Source organism: Nicotiana sylvestris, chromosome 6 (assembly GCF_000393655.2).
Source record: "Nicotiana sylvestris chromosome 6, ASM39365v2, whole genome shotgun sequence".
In the NCBI taxonomy this organism is placed as follows: Eukaryota; Viridiplantae; Streptophyta; class Magnoliopsida; order Solanales; family Solanaceae; genus Nicotiana; species Nicotiana sylvestris.
The window spans coordinates 210,218,323-210,243,058 of NC_091062.1; the positions used below are offsets into that span (position 1 = coordinate 210,218,323).

At 36.3% G+C, this 24,736-nt stretch overlaps 1 protein-coding gene and 1 pseudogene across 1 annotated transcript; one reads left to right on the forward strand and one right to left on the reverse strand.

Moving 5' to 3' along the window:
• Positions 1–5,512: 5,512 nt before the first annotated feature.
• On the reverse strand, positions 5,513–6,077 carry LOC104226940 (mitogen-activated protein kinase kinase 5-like; annotated as a pseudogene).
• A 2,939-nt stretch (positions 6,078–9,016) lies between these two features.
• On the forward strand, positions 9,017–12,893 carry LOC104226939 (glutamate receptor 2.8-like). The gene is made up of 5 exons (XM_009779048.2): positions 9,017–9,559; positions 9,731–11,031; positions 11,174–11,486; positions 11,577–11,983; positions 12,093–12,893. The coding sequence occupies exons 1-5, from the start codon at positions 9,277–9,279 to the stop codon at positions 12,645–12,647; spliced, it is 2,859 nt and encodes a 952-aa protein (XP_009777350.1). The 5' UTR covers positions 9,017–9,276; the 3' UTR covers positions 12,648–12,893.
• Positions 12,894–24,736: the final 11,843 nt, after the last annotated feature.

A 24,736-nucleotide genomic window follows, 5' to 3' on the forward strand; every position in this document is an offset into this window, starting at 1 on the left:
AAGTTGTTTAAAAAGTGGGTACAAGTTAAAACTTTTTAAAAAAGTGGGTATAAGTTAAGTGAGGGCGACCAAATAGGGCGTCCCATGCAATTTTTACCCGTATATATAGGTTTTTATATTTATTTCTTTAGAAAAATATATTGGACCAGCCTAATTAATCCGTTAAATATTTATTCGTGGGCATTATGTTGAATGTTGCTCGGAGGCGGAGCCAAAATTTGAATCTTATGGGTTCAGAATTGTTATTCTTTTAAGTTATTGAGTTCTAAATTAATAATTTGTATATATTCAATGAATTTTTTAAAATAAATATAGGGTTTAAATAAAAGTTACTGGGTTCGACCGAATCCGCAACCCACACTCTAGCTTCCCATGCTTAGAAGTGTGCTAGCGGGTTCTTAACACAAATAGCTGGCCATATTCATTGTTTACTTTTTCTAGCTACATACGTAGACTATACATTAATTATATATAATGATTCACATACAATATATAAATTATATATATATATATATTATATCTCAATCGACTATTTTCAATTTAAATGGTTGGGTGGACGAATATTTGGTTAATTCTTCTTGTTTTTAATTGGGCCACAAATCAAAGTGAAGGCACATATCTTCATCATTGTCATGTTATAATCAGCACCATATCAAATTACGCATCGGATGGTAATATCTTGAAAGGGTATGTAGCTAGCTAAGCTAGTTGCTGGACAATAGGGTTTGAAGGCATTATTAATAATCAATGTGTGTATATATATATATATATATATGGAAACACTACTAGAAATTCGGTCAAAACCGACCGCAACAAAGTTGGAAGGTATTTTAAAATATTTTATTTTTCAATTTTTTTTAATGAAACCGACTAACTTCGGTCAATTTCTTTTTGGCGCAAAAATAGGGGAAACTATTTTGGCGTCCTGCGAAATTTATTTTTTAAGAAACCGACCAACTTTGATCAGTTTTTCCTATAAAATAAATTAAATTTAATATTCAAAAAATCAACCGAAATTGGTCGGTTATTTCAGTCGGTTAGTTTAAAAAACCGACCAATTTTGGTAGGTAATTTTATATTTTTAATAAAACCACCTAAATCGATCGGTTATTTTCGCGGGAAAATACAATTAAAGAGTACAAATATAATAAAAATTAGTCTTAAACCAAAATGTACCAGTAGTCTAGTGGTAGAATAGTATCCTGCCACAATACAGACACCAGATCGATTTTCAGATGGTGTATTTTTTAATTGCATAATTAAAATACCGACCGACTTCGCTCGTTTTTTTTGGCAGATTTTTTATTTTTGGTCGCTTGTAAAATTTTATTGAGCGATCGAAATCGGTCGAAAATTGCGACCGACTTCAATCGCTATTTATTACCGACCAACCTAATATTGACGAATTAACGTCGGTCGGAAATTGATCGATTTTTTCAATTTTCCAACCGATTTCGATCAGTATTTTTGGACGATTTTAGTCAGTTTTCTAGCCGTGAAAGGTTTATTGCGGCTTTAATAATCTATCACCTTAAGAAGATTAAAAATTCCAAGCTAATCTTATCTTACAAAGCAACTGCAAAAAAGCACGAGCAGAAAATCACATGGTGATGATGAGCATTAAAGCTGTATCGTATCTTCTTAAGACACTAATGTCAAATTTTTTAGATTAAAAAATATGCATATTCTCAAAGAGCACCATTGATTTGATTTATAAATGGGATGATTTGGACAAATAAATCTATGGAGATTTGATATTGTCCCCAAACCAGACAAAACCATGACATTTGGGATTCTAATTATCCTTTATACTCGTAATGCAACATATAATTATGAATATTAAGCTACAATTATTCATGCTTAGCGTCCACATTATATATAGTAGCTGTTGTTAATTAGATATTCAGTTGCTTAATAGTAGCTGTTGTTAATTAGATATTCAGACAAAGATCTTTAAGAAAATTAAAAAAAAGGAGCAAATTAAGAAACATGCCAGTTAGTGAGATTATAATTAAAACTTGGCTGGCTGCATTTCCAATATTAATATTATAATCAAGCTACAACATTATGTTATTCTAGCAAAGGAAATGTGGACCCTAACCTACAATCATTTAGCCGAACAATAAAAATAAAAAAAACAGTTTGGTGCACAATGTATTCCGCGTGAACGTAGGGTCCAGAAAAGGGCGGTACCTCAAGGGGTGTGATATATATACAACCTATCATAATTTTATTAGTGGTTGCTTTTATCGGTCAAACTAGTAACCTACAAACCAGAAAGCGACAACTTTATCGTTACTCCAAAACCCCTTCTGCTTAGCCGAACAACAGGGGTTCCCAAATCCCTTAGCTTTGCCTTTGTCCAGATTAAGCAGTCCTCCTCTTCTCATGCTTTCTTAATTATCATTTTTCTATTCAAGTTCCCAACCAAAAAATGACATAACTAAAATGTATGGGTCAAAATCTAACTGTAATAGTCGTCTCAAGAAGAAAGATACGGTCGTAAGAAAACACGCCGGTCAAAGGCCGTTGGATAAATGGGGAAAGGAATTATATATATGGGCAGAGGGGGCTTAGAAAAAGGGGGGAATTCTGAAAAAGGAGAGCAACCACAGTAGAAAAAACAAGAAAAGTCTCTCGTTTATCAACACTGACTTCTCTTCCCTTTCTTTGCTCCCTCATTTTCTGATGCGTTTCTGCTCTAGATATAAGCTCATATCTCATGTTTGGTGTACGACTATCATATTAATAAATCTTATACATTTCTACTCTTGGTTGTTTCGCACTTAATATGCTTGGATCTGAAATTAATTATATTTGGCTAATATTTACCTTTTTTATTATCAATAATTAGTTCAACAAAATAGTTTTAAACCTTTTTGCCCAAACATATAACAAACCAATAAATCATCCCTTGCATTTATTTCAACTTTCTATGCTTTTGCAGTAATATTTTATTCCACAGTCTATTCCAAAGAGTCAGTATCCCATGTTTATTGCTCTTTGTTTCCACCAAATTACAACTTGAATATTGAGAAATTAACTAATGCTTATTCCCAAACATATCCCCCTCTTTTCGAAATTGATCATGTTCTTTAATTGTTTACCAGTTTAACCCCCCCCCCAACCACCCCACCCCACCCCATTTCATAACATGTCAATGATTCTTTTGGTATAAATATTTGATTTCTTTTCTCCCTTTTTCCCTCAGGGTCAGCTCGATCTGAAGTTAAGTTTTTTCCTTTATCTTTCATTCTTATGATAAAAGATTAATCATAGCTAGTAATCAAGATCGAGTACTGATTAAGAATCATGGCGGAACAGTTGATCAGGAAAACTTCAAACATTATGAATATTACTGGATCATCGAGGAAGAATAAAAACAATGGCATTTCAAGAAAGTGTGCTTCCTTTATTAAAGAACAACGAGCCAGGATTTACATTCTACGTCGATGTGCCACCATACTTCTCTGCTGGTATATTCAAGGAGATGATTAAATTCAGCATTCATATGACTGTGACCAAGAGGTCACGGGCTCGAGCCATAAAAATATCCTCTTACAAGAAATGCAGGGTAAGACTGTGTACAATAGACTATTATGGTCTGGCCGTTCCCCGGGTCCTGCACATAACGGAAGTTTAGTGCACTAGACTGCCTTTTTCCTTTTGTGGTCTCCCAGTTATTTTCTCCCTTGTTGTTCATGGCGCCATTTCACTTTTTTCTTTTTTTATCCAAGGATGTGAAAATTGTAATCCATTGGGTTTTTTGGGGCACATGAAAATCAGGAGAGTTCGATAGGACCACTTTGAAACAGAGGTTTTTGGACAAAAGAAAGCTGACAAAGAGCGAAATTTCATGGTTATTGATAAATATGTAATGTAAATTTTGAATTTTAAATCATTATTGTACTTAGAAATAATGTTTATCTTCTAGATCAACATGTAACTATAAAAGCTCATTGTATCCGTAATAATATTTATCAAGAAATATTACTTGTTTTAGATATGTCGACAGACACGTGGCACATAATAGAGAAGGATTTAATTCAAGAATTATATTCTATTTAGAGGGCTCTCTTTATGTTTATGTAATGTCATCCTAGCTAGTGTCTCATAGCCATATCAAGACCAAATAAATTTAGGTGGAAGTAATGAAGTCCACAACTAAGGGCCATTATCATTGCTATTGTAACGATGTGTATATGAATCTATCGTAGTGTATGGACTAATTTCGGCTTGTGTCGGGTCAGTTCGGAGCATTGAAAATTAAAGAACTGACTCAATTAACGAGGAATTTGATAATCATATATAATTATATTCTACTGGTTTGTATTCAGGTACGTGTTCCTTTTTGGTCAGTTTAAAAAAGAATGACCCATTTCTAAATTTGATAACAATTTAGCTTAAACTTCTAATTCTACCCTTAATGAGAAGCTTTTATAGCCACACAAATACTCTAGGCCTCTTTTTGACTTGTTTAGGAACACAATTTCAAAAAGTCTTCATTTTTTCTTAAACTCCGTGCTCATTCAAACAGGTTCACATAAATTGGAACGGAGAGAGTATTTAATTAATGAACAAATCTAATCCATCTGATTGGTTACTTGATGGATATACCAGATTATACCAGACAAGAGGGGTTGCTCTGATGGTAAACAACCTCCACTTCCAACTAAGAGGTTGTGAGTTCGAGTCACCCCAAGAGCAAGGTGGGGAGTTCTTGGAGGGAAGGATGCCGAGAGTCTATTTGGAAACAGCCTCTCTATCCCAGGGTAGGGGTAAAGTCTGCGTACACACTACCCTCCCCAGACTCCACTAGTGGGATTATACTGGGTTGTTATTGTATAAATTGGTATTGTCTCTACCCATTAGGGTTACCACTTTTCCTACATACAATTCCAATCACCGAAGGTTGTGATAGCCTAAGGCTAGGGCTAGGAGGTAAAAACCATTATATGTAAGATTATAATGTTCAGTTAAAGTTTCTGTTTACATTACTCCCACAGTTACTATTAACCCAGCCCAAAAAAGGAAATAAAAGAACCGAGGAGTTCATTAATCATATATAATTACACCAAGATTAAGAGTGAACGGAACTGTCCCTACTAAAAACTGCCCACAACTAACAATTTTATTTTCTGAACGGAAAAGGCCTAAAAATGCCACTCAACTTTCAGAAATGGTCTATCCATGCCATCCGTTAAAAAAATGCTCATTTCATGCCACTGCCGTTAATTTGTTGTGGGAATAGCATGGATGAGCCAAATAAAAATTGAGCCGTTAGTCAATAATGGCATGGATGAGCCAATTGTATAACGGTAGTGCCATGAAATGAGCATTATTTTAACGGATGGTATGAATAGACCGTTAGGTTAGAGAAACTTTTATTACACATGCAATTAATCCTTTTACAATCATCACCTAATGGAGCAAAGCCATTACCAAAAATAAAACAAATCCATGAGACGATGCCATCCTTTGGAAAAAATTAACCAAGTGCTACGAAATGTCATCAACATATCCATGTATTCAGGTCCGTGTTGATTCTCTCGGGACTCATGTAGCTGATACTTCCCACTGACAAATCCATTGTTTGCACCAAAAATCTCGAGATTCCGAAGTCCGCGATCTTCACTTCGCGCGTAGAGTTGATTAACATGTTGGAGGGTTTGATATCTCAATGAACAATGTTACGGCCATGGAGGTAGAAGAGTCCGGAAAGAACCTGACGGGTTAAATCAGAAAGGACGGGCTCGTAAGGGATGTGAATCCCTTCCAGAGAGCCGTTATCCATGTACTCGAGGAGGATTTGGATTTCCCCGTTGTGATCATACACATACGTTAGGGTTATTTACATCCAGGAGAATGTCGATCTCTTGGCACATATGGTCGCGGATGGAGTCCTCGTGGATACAGGGGATCACCTTGAGCGCGTAAAGTTCACCGGTGGGCCTGTGTTGGACCTTGTACACCGAACTCCCGAAGCCGCTGCCGATGCGATTGACGCGCATGAGCTCGGAGGAAGAAGGTGGTGCCGCCATGGATGAGGAAGAGGCGGCGGCTGATGGAAGTCGCATGATGGATAAGTAAAACTCAAGTATGTGTTTTTTTCTTAGAATTAGGGATGGAAAATTTCTTAAAATTAGGGATGAAAAAAGGTACTCCCTCAGTTTAAATTTATGTGAACTTGGGCACGAAGTTTAAGAAAAAAATGAAGATTTTTTAAATTTGTGGCCCTAAACAAGTCCAAATAGGACCCAGAGTATTTATATGGTTATAAAAGCTTCTTATTAAGGGTAGAGTTGTAACTTTAAGCTAAATTGTTACCAAATTTAGAAAGGGTTCATTCTTTTTGGAACGAACCAAAAATGAAATAGGTTCACATAAACTGAAACGAGGGAAGGGAGCAACAATTAGAGAGCTAATAATAAAAAGGGCAAAACAGAGAGGGATTTCATTCAACTCTTGTTGGTGGGAAAAATAGCAATAAAATACACTGATAGACGCCATTTAAATAGAGAATCATAGACCAAAGACGGTGCTCTTTTCTTTTTCTTTTTGCGTTTTATTGGCGCCAAATACTGGACTAACAAATAGGGCAGAGCAGATTCAGAGAAGAACAATTTGCTTTTTACATACTCATTATCGAAATACTAAATTCTAGACGAAAATAGTTAGTATGACTAAATTACTTTTCATTAAATGTTGAACCATAGTTATAGTAGCACTTACTTCACTTCTCAAATATGAGGAGTAAATAACTTTTTAGGGATACGTACATAAGGGTAATTTTGAGAAAACAAAATAAATTTTTCCTTGATTATATAAATGGACACTTATTTTGGACCAAAATAGAAAAGCAAATTGGTCACTTATTATGGACCGGATGGAGTAATAATTTGACTTACTTAAATATGGGTAGATGAATAGTTTTCCCAAAGTTCTAATTTTTCAATTCTTACCACTTAAATAATTTTTCACTTCTTAATAGAAAAAACACTCTATCCATTCCAATTTATGTGAACCTGTTTGACTGAGTATAGAGTTTAAGAAAAAATGAAGACTTTTGGAATTTGTGGTCCTAAACAAATCAAAAAGGGCACCAGAGTATTTGTGTGGTTATAAAAGCTTCTCATTAAGGATAAAATTAGAAGTTTAAGCTAAATCATTTTCAAATTTAGAAAAACGTCAGTCTTTTTAGAACGGATCGACCAAAAAGAAAATAGGTTCACATAAACTGAAACGGAGGAGTAATTTGCAAAAATTTTACACTCCTTTTTTTAATTTGTCCAAGTCAATATTTCTTTCCCGATTCCTTCATATTTCAGAAACCACTACATATTTTTTTGTCTTTTTCTTTAATATTCTTACTCACCTTCTTTCTCCAAGAAATTTAAGCTTCCAATAATTCTATACTTTTATTGCTCTATAAAATATTATATAAAATTAACAATATTTCAAGAAAGATTACATGAGTTGGCTATATTATCAATTGAAAATGAATTATTAGGAAAAATCGATTATAAAAAGGATTGTTAACACTTTGTATCTCAAAAAGCTAGAAAAATAAATAAAAATATAACGTATAACTTTTTTTTAAAAATTTATGCTTCATATTAAACTTTAGGCCCCGCGTATATTTGTGCCGCCGGAAAGAAACTTGAAAATTTGACCCACAAGCTCGAAAGTTGAATAGTCAAGAATATTTACACGTACCTCCTCTAAAATTTAGGAATTGTAACACATATAAGCAATAATACGTTCACTTCAACATCATAGGAAACATCCCAATCAATTACAGTTAGCCAATGACTTTGAACTCTACATAATCATCTCCAAAACCCAATGGACACTTCTGATATCTAACTGCATCATCATTCCATTCCATGCATGACGTTATGTATTTGGTTGTTTACTGTCCAAGCAAGTTACTATTGGCCAAGTCTAAACTGAAACCGCATAGAATATTAAAGACACAAAGGTGTGGTACGAAGGAAAATATTTTTCACGGAAAAAAGTTTCTAGAAAATATTTTCATAAAAAATAAGTAGCTTTCTTACATATCTTTTGGTGTTTGGTTAGTTAGCAAATTTTTTTTTTAGAAAATATATAGAGCGCATTTGGATTGACTTAAAAAAAGTACGTTTTTCAGCAGAAATAACTTTTAAGCCAAAAACAATAAGTTAGTGTTGTCCAACTTATTGCTTTTAGCTTGTTTTAAGCAGTTTTTTTTTTTTTACTTATTTTAAGCACCTTTTAGTTTTGCCAAACACTGGAAAAAAAATTAAAAAAGCTTAAAAGCTGATTTGACCAGCTTAAAAGTCAATTCAAACACCCTTATAATCTCGGCAAATATTATGAAAAACGAAATGGTGAGGGCGGGAGGAGGAGTGGGGTGATAGGGGTGGGCGAAGGGAGAGAAAGGGGCCGAGAGAGGAATGGGTGGTGCGTCGGGTGCCGTGGGTTGGTTGGGGAAGGGGAGGTTTGCCAAGGAGGGGGTTTGGATGGTGGGCTGGGGGGTGGTTGGGGCTTTAGGTGTCGGGGTGACGAGGGTGTGAATTGGGGGCGAGGGTGGAAAAGGTTGAAAGAGGAGAGTTTTATAAAATGTTTTTGTTCATTTCTGGAGGGAAGTCATTTTCTTTCTATTGGAGTAAAATTAGTTCATAAAGAAAATATTTTTTAAAATATTTATGCTAACAAAACATAAGAAAATTGGACATCATATTTTGTAGAAATTTTTTCTTTTATACGAACACACCCTAAATATAGGTATAATAGTCGCCTTAGAATATTGCAAATGAGACACAATAATTTCTTCTACTTATGGGGTAATTTCTCGAATTTGCAACTGAGCTAGCTCGAAACAATTCCCCCTGGCTTTTGCAATATCCTCTAGATAGTTGGCATCAGATGAATACAAAAGAAATTGGGATTGGAGAATAAGCACCACACAAAGTTCAACCAAACCAATTTTGTCAGTGTGTTTATTTAGTCAGTTTTTGATTTGGTCAAACTGAGGAGAAAACACACTTGCTTGTGGTGTAGAATGTCTGAAAAGTCCTCACTCAATTCTTCATTGAAAACATTGATTTATCTTTGACTTTTCTTTCTACGTTTATGGGATTTGGTGTTATTATATGAACTTGCCTGATTCTGAAGCCATATATTCAGAGTAATCCATTTTGAGAGAGCTTTAGACACTATCTTTGAAAAGTGTTTGCTTGCATAAACACAACTGCTTTCCCAACTCTGGGAGGGAGTTACAGATTTTTCGAAATGCAAAATCCAAGATGCCACTTCCTAATTCTTTTGATTCAACTTGTCTCTATCATTAGCTTTTGCCAATACATAATGCCAATAAGTGGCGAAGATGAAACTAATGCTGTAAAGCAGGTGGATGTAGGAATAATTCTTGATATGGAAACAACTGTAGCAAAAGTCATGCACACATGTATATTGCTAGCTCTTGAAGATTACCATGCCGCTAATCGCAGTGCCATTAGGATAGTCCCTCACTTCAGGGATTCCAAGATAGATGATGTTGAAGCAGCATCTGCTGGTAAATCTAGCTCCATGATATATCCTGTTAAACTAAGAATTTCTATGATATATTCATGCCATATTTGCACAAATATTCTCCTTTGTCCAAAATTTTCTAATTTTCCATTGGTTTTCCTATTTTGAAAGGGGTGTTCAGACAAATTCTTATAGTCTAATTGTGTATGTGCAGCCATATACTTGCTAAAGGATGTCCAAGTACATGCTATCTTTGGGCCACAAATGTCTACACAAACTGATTTTGTGATTGACATAGGGAACAGAGTAAAAGTTCCTATTATTTCTCCAGCAACAAGTCTTTCACTTTCAGTCAAGGAAAATCCCTACTTCATCAGAGCAGCACTTCCTTCTTCCTGCCAGACTAAAGCCATAGCAGCAATTGTTAAAAACTATGAGTGGAGGGAGGTTGTAATCATCTATGAGGATAGCCCCTATGGAGCCGGGATAGTTCCATATTTGACTGATGCCTTACTGGAAACCAGCACTTTAGTCTCCTATAGAAGTGTTATTTCTCCTTCAGCCAATGATGATCAAATCCTCAGGGAGCTACACAAAATGAATACAATGCAGACCAGGGTCTTCGTTGTGCACTTGTTACCATCCCTTGCCTCACGCTTTTTCCTCAAGGCCAAAGAAGCCGGGATGATGAGGAAGGGATATGCGTGGATCATCACAGATGTGCTAACAAGTGTTCTGGACTCGGTAGATCCTTCAGTGATTGAATCATCAATGCAAGGTGTTCTTGGAGTAAAGCCTTATGTTCCAAGATCAAATGAGCTTAATAATTTCACCAAGAGATGGAGAAAGAGATTTCGTCAAGAGTATCCAGACATGGACACAGTAGAACTCAATGTTTTCGGGCTATGGGCATATGATAGCATCACAGCATTAGCAAAAGCAGTAGAGAAGGTGGGCACTACTGCTATCCCAAAATTCAAGAAACCAAACACGAGAGAGAACTTAACGGACTTAGATGCGCTTGGAACCTCAGAATTTGGATTTGTGCTCATTGACTCTATGCAAAACATAATGCTAAAAACAGGATTAAGTGGCGAATTCCGTATAATTAATGGAGAATTGCAGCCTTCTCCATATCAAATTGTTAATATAATTGGGAAAGGAGAGAGAAGCGTTGGATTCTGGACAGAGAAGGATGGAATTTCGCATAAACAACTAGGGACTATCATTTGGCCCGGTGGATCTACTATTTTTCCTAGAGGCTGGGAAATACCCACAAGCGGGAAGAAGTTAAAGGTTGGAGTTCCTGTCAAAGGAGGGCTGGAGCAATACATTAAAGTGGAAATAGATTCAAAAACACAAGCAGTTACTCCAACTGGTTTCTGTGCAGATGTCTTCAACGAAGTCATCCAATCTATGCCATATGCTGTCCCTTGCGAATTTATTCCATTTCCAATAGCAGATAACCCCACTTCTCAAGACTATGATGATCTTGTTACCAAGATTCATTCTCAGGTAATATCTAATCCTTGTATGAATGGACCTCTTTAGCTGTATACATGCTCCTTTTTGGGACTTTCTTATCTACTTTCTGTTTTTGCTTTGGCTGAGGAAGACCAACCATAAATACTGCAATAACATTGTTTGCTTGAACCAGGAATATGATGCAGTTGTAGGTGATGTGACTATTTTAGCAAGCCGTTCCAAGTATGTGGATTTCACATTACCTTTTACAGAGTCGGGTATTTCAGCAGTTGTGCCTGTAAGGGATGATGAGAGGAAGAATTCGTGGATTTTCTTGAAACCTCTAAAGAGCGAACTTTGGGTAACAACTGGAGCATTCTTTGTCTTCATTGGTTTTGTGGTTTGGGTACTCGAACATCGTGTAAATAAAGATTTTCGAGGACCCAAACGCAAGCAAGTTGGGATGGTATTCTGGTTTTCCTTCTCAACTCTCGTTTTTGCTCACAGTAAGTCTCTAACTCAAACCAAAGTATATATGAAAGCTTTACATTAATTCTCCTTGTTTCTCAACAAATCATATATATGGCTGGTTGCAGAAGAGAGGGTAACAAGCAACTTAACAAGATTTGTGGTGATTGTGTGGGCTTTCGTGGTGCTAGTACTGACATCAAGTTACACAGCCAGCTTAACATCTATGTTAACGGTGCAACAGCTACAACCTACTATAACAGACCTCAATGATCTCATCAAGAATGGAGAATATGTTGGGTACCAAAAGGGTTCCTTTGTCGAAGACATCTTGAAGCGCATGAAATTTGAGAGCTCCAAGTTTAGAAATTATAGCACATTGGAAGATTACAATGATGCCCTCTCAAGAGGAAGCAAAAATGGAGGAGTTGGTGCAATTGTTGATGAGCTACCTTATCTCAGACTCTTCCTTAACAAGTACTGCAGGAAGTATGTTATGGTTGGTCCAACTTACAAAACTGCCGGCTTTGGATTCGTAAGATTCTCACACTCCAATGATGTTTTTGGACGTGTTTATATTTGTTTAGAATAGTTTGTAGTTTACTCAATCTAATCCATATTTTTTTCTCCATAACTTCTTGCAGGCATTTCCAAAAGGATCTCCATTGGTACCTGACGTCTCGAGAGCAGTCCTAAAGGTGATAGAGGGAGAGTTTATGAATAACATAATTCAGAAATGGTTTGGGAATGAAACAGATTGTCCAGAGAAAAATGGAATGTTTATAACATCTGATAGCCTAACGCTAGATAGTTTTAAGGGCCTTTTCCTCATAGCTGGTGTATCAGCAGGCTCCGCTCTTCTCACATTTTTACTCATCTTCCTTCATCAGAACAGAGAAATCTTAGCCACTGATGATTCTATATGGCAAAAGCTTTCTGCACTAGCAAAAGTCTTTGACGAAGCGAAAGACAACTCTAATGTTAAGTCAGAAAAGCATGAAGCGAATGAAAGCCAAACAGCTACACAGTTCTCAGCAACTGCAGCTTACCCTGATACATTGCTCAATCTTGCCTCGCAAAGCCCAGAAATCAGAATTTCTGACGGCCGAGGCGCATTCCATGCACATGAAGGATTCTCTACACCAGAACCAGGAACTCCAGCTCATGAAACCATTACAGAGGCAAACGAGGAGAGATGATAAATATAACTGCCACTACAATTATGAACACACTTGAAAAGAGCCCTACAAGAGATTGTACAGAGATGAGCAAGCTTTAATATAGTTAAACCAGATTACATTATAACTTTGTCGCTCTTAGCCATAATATTTGCATCAAGAGGCGGCTCTAGAATCTAGATTTGATTTGTCCAATCTTTAAGTTGTTACCGTTGATATCATTGTAAATTATTGGTTCAAAATAAAATATTTATTATTGAAATTTCACTAACTTTCCACATATATTTATGTGACGAAATTATTGAGAAAAGGATGCTCATGTCACACCCCCACTTCCAACCGAGAGGTTGTGAGTTCGAGTCTCCTCAAGAGCAAGGTGAGAAGTTCTTAGAGGGAAGGATGCCGGGGGTCTATTTGGAAACAGTCTCTCTACCCTAGGGTAGGGGTAAAGTGTGCGTACACACTACCCTCCCCAGACCCCACTAAATGGGATTATACTGGGTGGTTGTTGTTGTTGTTGATGATGCTCATGTCACAAGAATACCTTATTAGTTAATCATCATCATCTCATACTATACTAAAGGTGGGAACACCCCCAAGTCAAAAGTTAATTTACAGATTTACCCATCAAAAGCTAAGTGACCACTTTGCCCTTTAATTAAACATTGTTTTAAAAATATTTTGTACAAAAATACAAATAAACATCCTAATAAAAAAATATTATTACATGAATATTAATGCATTATACGTTAGTTGTATAGCATAGTTGAAGAGGCAGGTTTCAATGAATTTAGTGCTTACCAGAATGGCCATTACTTTCAATTTTCAACGTTAATTCCATATGGAGGAAGAAGAATCTCTAGACTCTTCAGCAATTACCGAAATTATATATACATACCACTTATATAGTGGTATGTACGTATTTCGTATCCCGTATTTCATATTTCATATCTCTTATATATTGTTGTTATTTTTATTACGCATTTTTATGGTACTAATATATCATCTTCTATTGCTTCTTTTGAGCCGAGGGTCTCTTGGAAACAGCCTCTCTACCCTTCGGGGTAGGGGTAAGGTCTGCGTACATATTACCCTCCCCAGACCCCACTTGTGGGATTATACTGGGTCGTCGTTGTTGTTGTATACCACAAATAGAGAATTTTATCAAATAAAATCCTAATCTCTAGACTCTTTAACCTTGTTTCTATCATGCATAGTAGCATTGGAGTCATACAACATTGAAGAAATAAAAGAGAATTTTAATAATAAGAAAAGTTATCAAAGAAATATATGGATTTAGCAAAAGAAATCTAAAACATGATTCTATTGTAGTACCTTTGTTTGGCTATTTAAACATTGGAAGTTGTAACAACTTATTTGTTTTTATTTTATTATCTTGGTATTTATGTGCTAATTTATTCGTCCAGAAAGGGCGAAAGTAGCATTTTTGCTCCTGCATATCAAATGCTCTGCAGAAATCCGATGTAACAATTATCATTTATCCATGGAGGTTTACAATTGTCCCCCTTTAAATATCTTTGCATTAATTAATGTTGGATTTAATTTAATACAGTTTTATCTTTTGTTTTTTCCCCACTATTTTTTGAATCATGTCTTTAACTCTCATCTTAAACCAGAAAAAATAAAATTTGATAATGACATAGCACTCTACAAATTTCAAAGCATTTAGCATATTATTTATTGTGAAAAAAGAGAGAGCATATTACCTATCAGGTATTCTGGCAAAGTGAGGAATAGTTTTGACTGGTGGTTCTTTGCAACAGTTTGTATGTTCACTTCCATTAAAAGGACATTCTTGTTATTAATGTTAATTAGGAATATTACTAAAAAACAATGTTTGTTAAGAGTAATATGTCTTTGATGCATTATTCTAAGGCCACAAAGGATACAAGGCCTGCTGCGAAAGAGGTAAAAATTGCACGGGGCGTCCTATTTGGTTGCCCCTATTTAACTTATACCCAATTTTTTTAAATTTTTTAATTTGTACCCACTTTTTAAACAAGTTCAACCCCCTTTCTCCTTTCTTCTTCTTCTTCTTCTTCTTCTTCTTCTTTTTTCTGCTACTGTTGGTGTTGCTATGAAACTTCAGTTCATGGGATGATTGCCATAAATATATTTATCAAATTATTTAAAAATAAATTATAAATAATTACGTAAGTTAGTAAACAATAATTTGTGAATATTTCCACGTACGTAAGTTAGTAGACAATGATAATTCTGTTCTTTTCACGTTTATTGTTTACAAAATTCAGGATTTAGATACTATTGGCAATCTGATTATTTATCTAGTATGTTAGAAAACTTTTTCAAAAACTTCAGCTTATATAGTGCTGAAGTTTTTACAAATGAACTAAATAACTTCAGCATCTTCTGCTGAAGTTTTTGAAAAAGCTTTATGATAAAACTAATGAATCTAGGGCAAAAAAACTTTAGCTTTTAGATGAATTTTTTACAAATGAACTAAATAACTTCAGCATCTTTTGCTAAAGTTTTTGAAAAAGCTTATCTAGGACAAAAAAACTTCAGCTTATTTAGTGCTGAAGTTTTGATAAATGAACTAAATAACTTCAGCATCTTCTGCTGAAATTTTTGAAAAAGCTTAATGACAAAACTAATGAATCCAGGACAAAAAAATTTCAGCTTATTTAGTGCAATTACAAACAAAAACTTCAGCACACTTGCTACTTCAGGCCTGTCTACTAGAATGCTGAAGTTTTGCGTGATTATCTTTGCTACTTCAGCCCCGTATGCTGAAGTTACGTGAAAAAGTGGGTACGCTTGCAATTTTTTTTGCAAAGCGGGAACAAATTAAAATGTGACCCAAAAAACGGGTATAGATGCAAATGCCTCGCGAAAGAGCTACAACCATTATTTCCTTAACCAATTTACAAACTTGATTATGTTAAAGTTTAAATATTAGCCAATTTCACTCAAAATTCAGAACACGACATAGTTAAAAGTGACTATTGCAGCACTTCGCAGAAGAGGTACTTCAAAGATTATTGAGAGTATATCGGGATTGAATGCTTCATTCTCTCTCTCTCTTTCTATATATATATATCATTTTTTCCTTCTTTGTAAACCATTTCCCTTATTGTCTCTGAGTTTTCTTAATTGGAGGATTGATCTTATTTACCTTACAATTATTAAATTTTATTAAATATTAATGACTTAATTTCATAAGCTTTCATAAGCTATAAAAAGTCATTTGGTTTATTTGTACTCAAAAACATGTTTCAATAATCTCATGTGCTTATTCAAAATTTTATAAAAAAATTACTTGGAATACACGTGTACACGTGTAGCGTATGTGTTGAGAAACTAAAGATACGTACTAAAGTATTCTTTTGTAATTTTCCATTTTTATGACGAAAATAAAGTAAATAAGTCAAAAATAGTTGAAATAGCTATATTAGGCCTAAATTAAATATTTACGTGCTAAAATATGAAAAATCTTGGGGAGGGTCAAAAATCACATATCTATAGCTGCCCCTCTTTGACTGGAAATACGAAGTATTTTCAGACAAAGAACGACTAGACATGTTTTTTTACCCGACCCTTATTTAGAGAGACCAAAACTAAGAGATAAGGGAATGTGACCGAGCCCTGGTATCTGAGCTGCCTACATATCCTTGGCGATAAAGGAATCAGGCCACGTGTAGTTCAGAGGTGGGTGAGATGATGGAGTATACCGAGGTGGAGAGCCAGTCGAGGTGCCGTTCCACCGAGGTTTCGGTCTGTGGTCCTGATCTTACACCAAAAATCAAAACATGAAAAAGACTAGCTAAGCCTATCAACTACGAGTTACAAGATTCCTATCTATAAGTCTTATGAAACTTGATCTTGAGTCTTGAGTGGTTCTTCATGCAGACTTTAGATTTGAACCTTGATGCTTGCTAGTTGCAGGTGCTAGTTCCCCTTTCTTCAGCTTTTCGGATCAAGACCAGGCATGCAGTGCTTGTGACATCAGTCATGTCTTGAGCAACTCATATCTTTCATCAACTTCTGCATTTGGATTCACTTCTTGCCCTTTTTTTATTTTTATTGTGACTAACTTCTGTTGATCATCTCGGACTGTTGACTCGCATTCCTGCCGCGAGCTTCTTTTGTTGCTGACTTGAATTGCATTCTGAAGTGATTTCCCTTGTTTTCCAGGTGGGTGCCTGATTGCCAAATCTTGAACTGTCTTCCTTCGGAACTACTTTCCCTTGAAACTTGAACTGTCTTTCCTTGTTCTCCAGGTGGGCGCCTGATTACTGAAACTTTCTGTATTCCCTTGTTCTCCAGGTGAGCGCCTGATTACCAAAACTTGAAATGTATTCCCTTGTTCTCCAGGTGGGCGCCTGATTACCAAAACTTGAAATGTATTCCCTTGTTCTCCAGGTGGGCGCCTGATTGCTGAACTTGAAATGTATTCCCTTGTTCTCCAGGTGGGCGCCTGATTGCTGAACTTGAAATGTATTCTCTTGTTCTCCAGATGGGCGCCTGATTGCTAAATTTTGAAATGTATTCCCTTGTTCTCCAGGTGGGCGCCTGATTGCACAAAATAGACAAAAACAAAGAAAACTTCTGCCCCAGTTTGGCATGTTACCAAATATCAGTAATAACTTGAAAGCTAAAACTTGAATTGTACTCCCTTGTTCTCCAGGTGGGCGCTTGATTGCTGAACTTGAAATGTATTCCCTTGTTCTCTAGGTGGGGGCCTGATTGCACAAAATAGACAAAAACAAAGAAAACTTCGGCCCTAGTTTGATGCTGGGTGCATCTGTGAGTGTTAATTGAATCATTCTACCGACTATCTCTATGAATTTGAAACCTAAATTCCATTATCCAAGAGGGTCCTGAAAACTCTTAGTTAAATGATGGCTTTAAAATCTAAATTATATCTTTTAGAGATGTGACTCCCGCTAAATCTTGTTATCTAAGAAAGTCTTAAACTACATCTCATTATCCAGGAGGGTCCTGAAAATCAAACACCAAGTCCTATCTTAAGAGTGACAACTTTTATGGCTAAATTATACTACCCTACAGCAGAACTTACGCTAAATGTTGTTATCTAATTGAAATCTTAAAACTAAGTCCCATTATTCTGGAGGGTCCTGAAAATTCCTGATTGAATCCTGTCTTGAACATGCAAACTTTTAAACCATCTTCTATTCCTTGAGGTATATTTGTGCTAGATTATGCTATTTCTGAATTTTAAACTAGGTCCCATTTTCCAGGAGGGTCCTGAAAACTCCTAATTGGATTCTATCTCAAACGTGCAAACTTTTAAGCCAACTTATATTCCTTTGGGGTACATTTATGCCAGATTATGCTACTCACGGTTGTTTTGAATTTTAAACTAAGTCCCATTTTCCAAGAGGGTCCTGAGAATTTCAAATTAAATCCCATTATCCAGGCGGGTCCTGAAAATCACAAGTCAACCTGTCTGGTGCTTGCCTTTCCCCGGCGGAGGATTTCTCCGGAACAAACAAAATTTTCTACCCCTGTTTCAAATCAAAAAAAATCTTGTCAGTTTAAAATATGGTAGTTGGTTTGTGGCCTTGACTTTGAGGGCGGTTGCTCCTTCACTTCTCATGATAACTGATTTCCACCCAAAGACCTTGCTTGTTACTTGACTAATCACTTTCTCTGCCATCCTTATCACAGAAAATGCCTCTTTTCTGTTCAGACCCAATACCCTCTATCTGTTGCATTACTCATGATCTGACATTTACCAACCTTTGTGTCTCACGTGAATCCCAAAGCACGTCAATTACCGTCCACTCAATGTGCATGCTGTTCTTTCCTAACTTAACCCACCGGCATTGGCCTTGAGGTCTATTGCTCCTTCACTTGCCATGATAACTTTGATTTCTGCTTGGAAGACCTTGCTTGTCACTGGTTAACCACTTTCTTTGTTAATCTTATCACAGAAAATACCTTTAATCCGTTCACCCTACACCCTCCATCTGTTGCATTGTTCATGAATTGATATATACCAAACCTTAGTGTTTCACCGAAAATACCTTTGATTCATTCACCTAACACCCTCCATCTTGTTGCATTATTCCTGAATTGATATGTACCAAACCTTTGTATTTCACAAGTATCCCAAAGCATGTTGATTATTACCAGCTCAATGCGCTTGTTGTTCTTTTCTGACTTATGACATTTGATGTGTTAGCCAGACCCCGTTTCGTGCAATTGGACAGCTGGTGGCAAATTTTGAAGTCATTTCTCACTTGTTCTAACCGCATAGACTCAGGAAGAGGAAGTAAACAAGACAAAAAGGAACAGAGTAAAGGACAATGAAAAGAGATTATTCCTAACAAGAAAACTACAAAGTAGAAACCTATCAGATGTGGACACCAACTCTAATGACCGTGACATGCACCTGTGGCCTATTCTGTCAAGCAGGTCTGATGTTCAACTCCTATTATACCCCAAACCGTGAAACTGGGCTTCCATACTCCGATTATCCAATCTGATTCACAATCCTTATTCGACATGTAGTGCCTGAGGGGTTTTCACCATCAAGTCTCTCTCGTTTTGTTCTTTTTTCTAAACTTACAGTCGCCTCAAGGTACCCGTGAAGGTTTTTACCAATAAGACTCTCTCATTTTTTATTTCTCTCTGGTTTCATCACCTTATGGTGCCCGTGAAGGTTTCCACGAATAAGACTCTCTCATTTTGATTTCTCTCAGCTCCCGTCGGCTTACGGTGTCTGTGAGGGTTTTCACCGATAAGACTCTCTCATTTTCATTATTTTTCCTGCTTGGACCAGAGTGTTTCCCCTGATATGAATCACCTCTATTTGCTCGACCTGGCATCTCTCGAAGACTGATCAGAAGGTCTTTCTTTGGACCGTAACGTGGGCCTTTGGACGGGATTAGAAAGAAAAGGTATAAAAGGCTCAAAACAATTCAAATGGGTTCAAAATTACAACTTTTAAAATCAGATTTCCTACAACAACCACAACTTCTGGCCCAGTTTCTTGCTTGGGGACTTTTGGATTGTTATTTCGACGAGACCGAACCGTGAGGCTGCCTACGTATCCTTAAAAGGAATCAGGTCGAACGTAGTTCATGTTATAAGAATTACTTTGTTTGTTGTGATTTTTCTTTTTTTTTCTTTTCTCTTCTTTCCTTCTTTTTCTTTTTGTTGTTGTTTTTCTTCTTCTTTTTTCTTTTCTTTTATTTTTTCCTTTTCTCTTTCTTCTTCTCTCTCTTTTCATTCTTTTTCTTTTCTCTTTTTCCTTTACTCATCTTTCACTCTTGCGTTTCTGATCTTGGCTACTGATTCGAAAGAGGGGTATGAAAGAAAATAGATAAGGCTCAAAAAGGTAACGAAGGATAAAGTGTTTAGATAGCAGAACAAAATGTCTTCGTCATTCTAATCTCCAAAACATGCCAAGTGCAAACTACACAATTAGACAAACCAAGGAAAACCTTTGTAACATCTTTTGATTGCACTAGACTTGATAATCATATCCACGCATTCGCCTTCTACATCTGTTAGTTACCAAGCTCCATTGGACAACACCCTCACTCTCATTACCACGAACGACCCCTACAAATTTGGGCCAAACTTGCCATTATCTTTACCTAATGCAGCATGATGCGTTTCAATAGTGTATTTTTATGTTCTACCTGCCCTAGTTTCACACAATTCGGGCTTGAAGTGATCTCAAAATGCCTTTACTTATTTCCCTCAAATGTCCTTACATCTTCAACAATGTTTCATTGCTTCGTGATTAAACTGACTTTTAAAACCAGGCTGAGAGTTACGCGTGCATGTCATGTCACTAGAGTCAACAGGAAAAGAACTATAAAAAAAAAAGAGAACTAAACAAAAATGACTAGAAATCACAGAAAATAGAAAATTGCATTAGACAAATGGTAAAATGGTTTGGACAACAAAACAAACAAACCAAACTGGGGTTACAAACCTAGAACAAACCTAGACAACACTAAGCGGGCTATTATGACTAAACAAACTAAGCAAAATAAAAGGATAGAAGGGTTTGAGTCACAAGACAATATTCGGATTACAACCTTGAAATAACCCGGACAGCAGAAATGATAACAAAATAAACCACCAAAATTCCTCCCTGGCAAACCAGGAAAAGAACGTCTTTACAATCATCAAACTCAACATATTAGCCACTGACTTCTGCATCAACAATGCTAGGACCTTCACTAGCCTCCATCACATTGTTCCGAACCGATTGTCTTCGGGTTCCCTTTGCTTGATCATTCTTAGGATCAACCTCTGATAGCGCTAAAAGCTTCGTAGCACGTCGACCTCCAAGGATCCCAGAAAAATTCTCACATTCCTTTTCAAAATAAATCATACCCACCATATGCGTCTTATTATGCACAGGTGACAGACTTTGGCTAGTGTCTGCTGCATCTGCATTTTGCACGACCATGTCGCCTGCATCAATAAGCTTCTGAATTGCGTTCTTTAGATTCCAACACTTCTCTATGTCATGCCCCGGGGCATCCGAGCAATATGCGCACCTTTGAGAAAAATCAAACTTCTTTGGAAGAGGGTCTGACATTTTTATCTGGGTCGGCTTCAACATGTCCAATATCCTTAGACTCTAGAACAGACTGGCATATGACTCTCCCAATGGAGTGAAGGTCTTCTTATTCCGTAACCTTTCGTTCTTAAAGGCTTGATTGGGCCGGAAACCTGATCCAGGGGGTTTTTGATAGGCTCGTGGGAGTAGATAGGCATTTTGTGGAGCTGGGTACTGGGAGAGTGATGTACGACTTTGGGAGTTCTGTGGAGAGAAGTGGCATTGGGGAGGATCATCTAGTGCATAAAGATATCTACGGGGACGATGTCGAGGCTGGAAGTATTGATCGGGAAAACCCATTGGATCATCTTCTCTGTTTCTCTTTCTTCCACCCGAGCTTACTGGGATGTGCTGAATGTTTTTCGAACAACTCATGATTTTGCCTGACTTGATTCCCTCTTCTATTAGCTCCCCCATTCTTAACACATCATTGAAAGGCTTCCCCAGGGCCGGGATCAAATGACTGAAGTAGGTGGGCCCCTGGGCTTGTAGGTAAAGCTCAACCATTTCTTCTTCACCAATCGTGGTATTGACTCGAGCAGCCTGCTCCCTCCATATGAGCCCAAACTCTTTAAAGCTTTCCTCCGGCTTCTTTCCCATCCTAGATATGGAGGAGCGGTCTGGGGTAACGCCTGATTTGTATTAAAAGTATTGAACAAAATCTTGAGCCATGTCATCCCATGTATGCCACTTACCGCCATCTTGACGAGTATGCCATTCCAAAGCTGCCCTAGTTAGACTCTCACTGAAATATGCCATCAGCAACTCATTTTTCCCGCCAACACTTCTCATTTCACTGCAATAACCCCTCAAATGGGCTTTTGGATCTCCACACCCATCATACAAAATAAACTTTGGCATCTTAAACCCTTTCAGCTTTCTGGATATCTCATATTGCTCCACTGTCTTAGCAGGCTTTGCAATCTCACCGGGAGGCTCAAAATGAGAAGCGTGAGAGTATGGAACCGAGACCTTGAAAGTTGGTTCTGGAGCACAGTGTTGGGCATCGGGGATTTTGAACATAGTGTTGCTAGAGGATCGAGGAAAGGTAGCAGGTGGATGAGCTACAAGAACATGAGTGGTCAAAGGAACGGGATATGAGGTGGTTTTGGGGGGTGGAGTGTGTAAAGGTTGTGGGGAGATATTCTGGACTTGTGACAGTGGCAGAATGGTGACAAGGCTTTCAGTGTAGTTAGTGGAAACTGATGGTGGAGGACGCCCACTAATCCAGGCTTGGTATATTTCGACCATCTGTCCTTTCAACCTCAAGACCTCTTCTTTCAACTCAGATTCTGGTTCAACAATTCCCTTAGACAGATCAATAACCCATGTGTCCAAGTCTTTGCTAGCCATGACTACCTTGCTCTTTGACCTTGTGTTGTATGGATGAGTTACTTAAGAACCACAAACCAACCACCCTTCTGCTTAATGAAAATAACAAAAGGAACAAAATGGGGTCATCCTGTTAGAATTAGGGCATTTAACAGCTAAAAATATTACATTGCGTGCAATGCACTTAGCAACAATTAACGGTTCTAGAATGACTTCGAGGGTCACAAGGTCACTTGGCATCATCCCAATTTTGTTCATTTCAATCTCCTCTTTTCTTTTCTATCACTTCTTGGCTTGCTCATTTTCCTTCCCTTTTTTTTTCTTTCTGATTATCACTCTTTTCTTTCCTCTCATTTCTCACGTTCCATAATTTCACCTCTCTTTTTTTCTTTTTTTTTTTCTTTTTTTTTTGTTTTTCTTTCTTTCTTTTTTATTTTTATTTTTTTTTGTTTTAATTAAAAAAATGATTCGATCGAACCCTATGTAGGTTGCCTACGTATCATGACGCCGCATGAATCAGATTTTTGCGTAGTTCGGGAAGATCGGGAATAAAGTAAACAAACTAATGTTCTCAATTTCTTATTTTTTCTTTTTTTACCTTAATGACTACTCTAATGAGAAAAAGGAAATAAAAGAAATAAATCTTTTTTTTTGAGTTTTCTAGACTTAATGTTGTATAACCTATTCTAAACTCAAGCTTAACGGACATGTTTTTTTTCTTTTTTCTTTTCCTTTTGAAACAAATACTCTATTAAGGAAAAATCCTATAAGAGAATTATTTTTTGACCCTCTTTTTATTTTGTAGGAAGGAAATCTAAAAAATAAACCAAAGAAATATATTTTGATTTTTGTTTGATATCGTGAAAAAAAGATTTCGAACTAAGAAATGGAAAACATAAAAAAATATTTTTGAATTTCAGTTTTTGATTATCTAAGGAAGAAACTTTAAAGATAAACAAAAGATAAAGTATGTTTTTTTTCTTCTATGTACAATATCCTAAAGTTTTAATGAAAATAAAAAGATTTTTTTTTTCATTTTTTATTAATTTTCCAAAGAAGAACCTCAAAAGAAAATATTTTCGGATTTTTTGAATTAATATCTTAAATAAAACTTTTTAAAGAGGCACTAAAAGAAAAATCTCTTCCTTTTTGAACTTTTAGTCTTAATGTACTAAAAGGAAGTGTAAAAGCAATTTTTTATTTTAAGTTTTAGATATTAACTTCCTATGGAAAACCACCTCAAATAAATTCTTTTTTTTTTCATTTCTAGAATTAGTATTCTCAAGAAAACTTCTAACGGAAATATAAAACGCAAAATCTCTCTTTCTTTTTTTCGGTTTTTGAGTTATAACACACTTTTTAGATACAAAATAGAAAGTATAATAACAAAAGACTCGACATTACTGTAAAAAACTAGAAGGTAAAAGACGACATAAAAAGAAAAACAAACTCAAAACATAAAAATAAAAAATAAAAAATCTCCTTAAGCAACTCTTGAACGAGCGATCCTGACTGGATGGTCCTAGGGCATCTGTCATGCTCTAACTCCGGTAAGTAGACCCACACCTGTATAAGAAAATTATGACCAAATAAAGTTAAAGATTTAGATCACTATGTGAGACAATAACACTCCCTATTGGATGCATGAAAGACATGATTGAGGTTATTTTTGCAAAATAGCTTATGTGGCCAAAAGGTGGCTATAAGTGCAAAATTTGGCTAAGACCCCGCAAAGCCAAGAACCTAAGATTTACTAGGAAGACCAGACCATATGTAGGTTGCCTACGTATCCCGCCCCGAGAGACGAGAATCAGGTTCGCGTAGTTCGGGCAATTTGGATGTGGGCGAGAGTTTAAACGAATACGACTAATTTAGAGAAAATATATATATTTTTTTTGTCTTTTCCTTGAAAATGATGAAACATGCAACATCTTTTTTTTGGATTTTCTTTTTCCTTTTTTTTTTGATTTTTGATTTTCGAAAAATGATGAAAAAGTGCAATTTTTTTTTTGAATTTTCAAGCTCTTTTTCCTTAACAAAAAATGTGACAGAAAACATAATTGGGCCCACTCTCTTCACACTTCACCCTCTTTTTTTTTTCATTTTTTTTTCATTTGCTCTCGACTATCATTAGTCCGCCAAATGGCCCTTTTACCCTCGAAGAAATGCAACATGTATCACATAGGAT

Bases quoted from the DNA above. Each gene is read 5' to 3' on its own strand.
- LOC104226939 (XM_009779048.2), top strand. From the start codon at position 9,277: ATGCAAAATCCAAGATGCCACTTCCTAATTCTTTTGATTCAACTTGTC. The intron at 9,560-9,730 runs GTAAATCTAGCT...GTGTATGTGCAG, and splicing joins TGTTGAAGCAGCATCTGCTG to CCATATACTTGCTAAAGGAT. The intron at 11,984-12,092 runs GTAAGATTCTCA...AACTTCTTGCAG, and splicing joins AAACTGCCGGCTTTGGATTC to GCATTTCCAAAAGGATCTCC.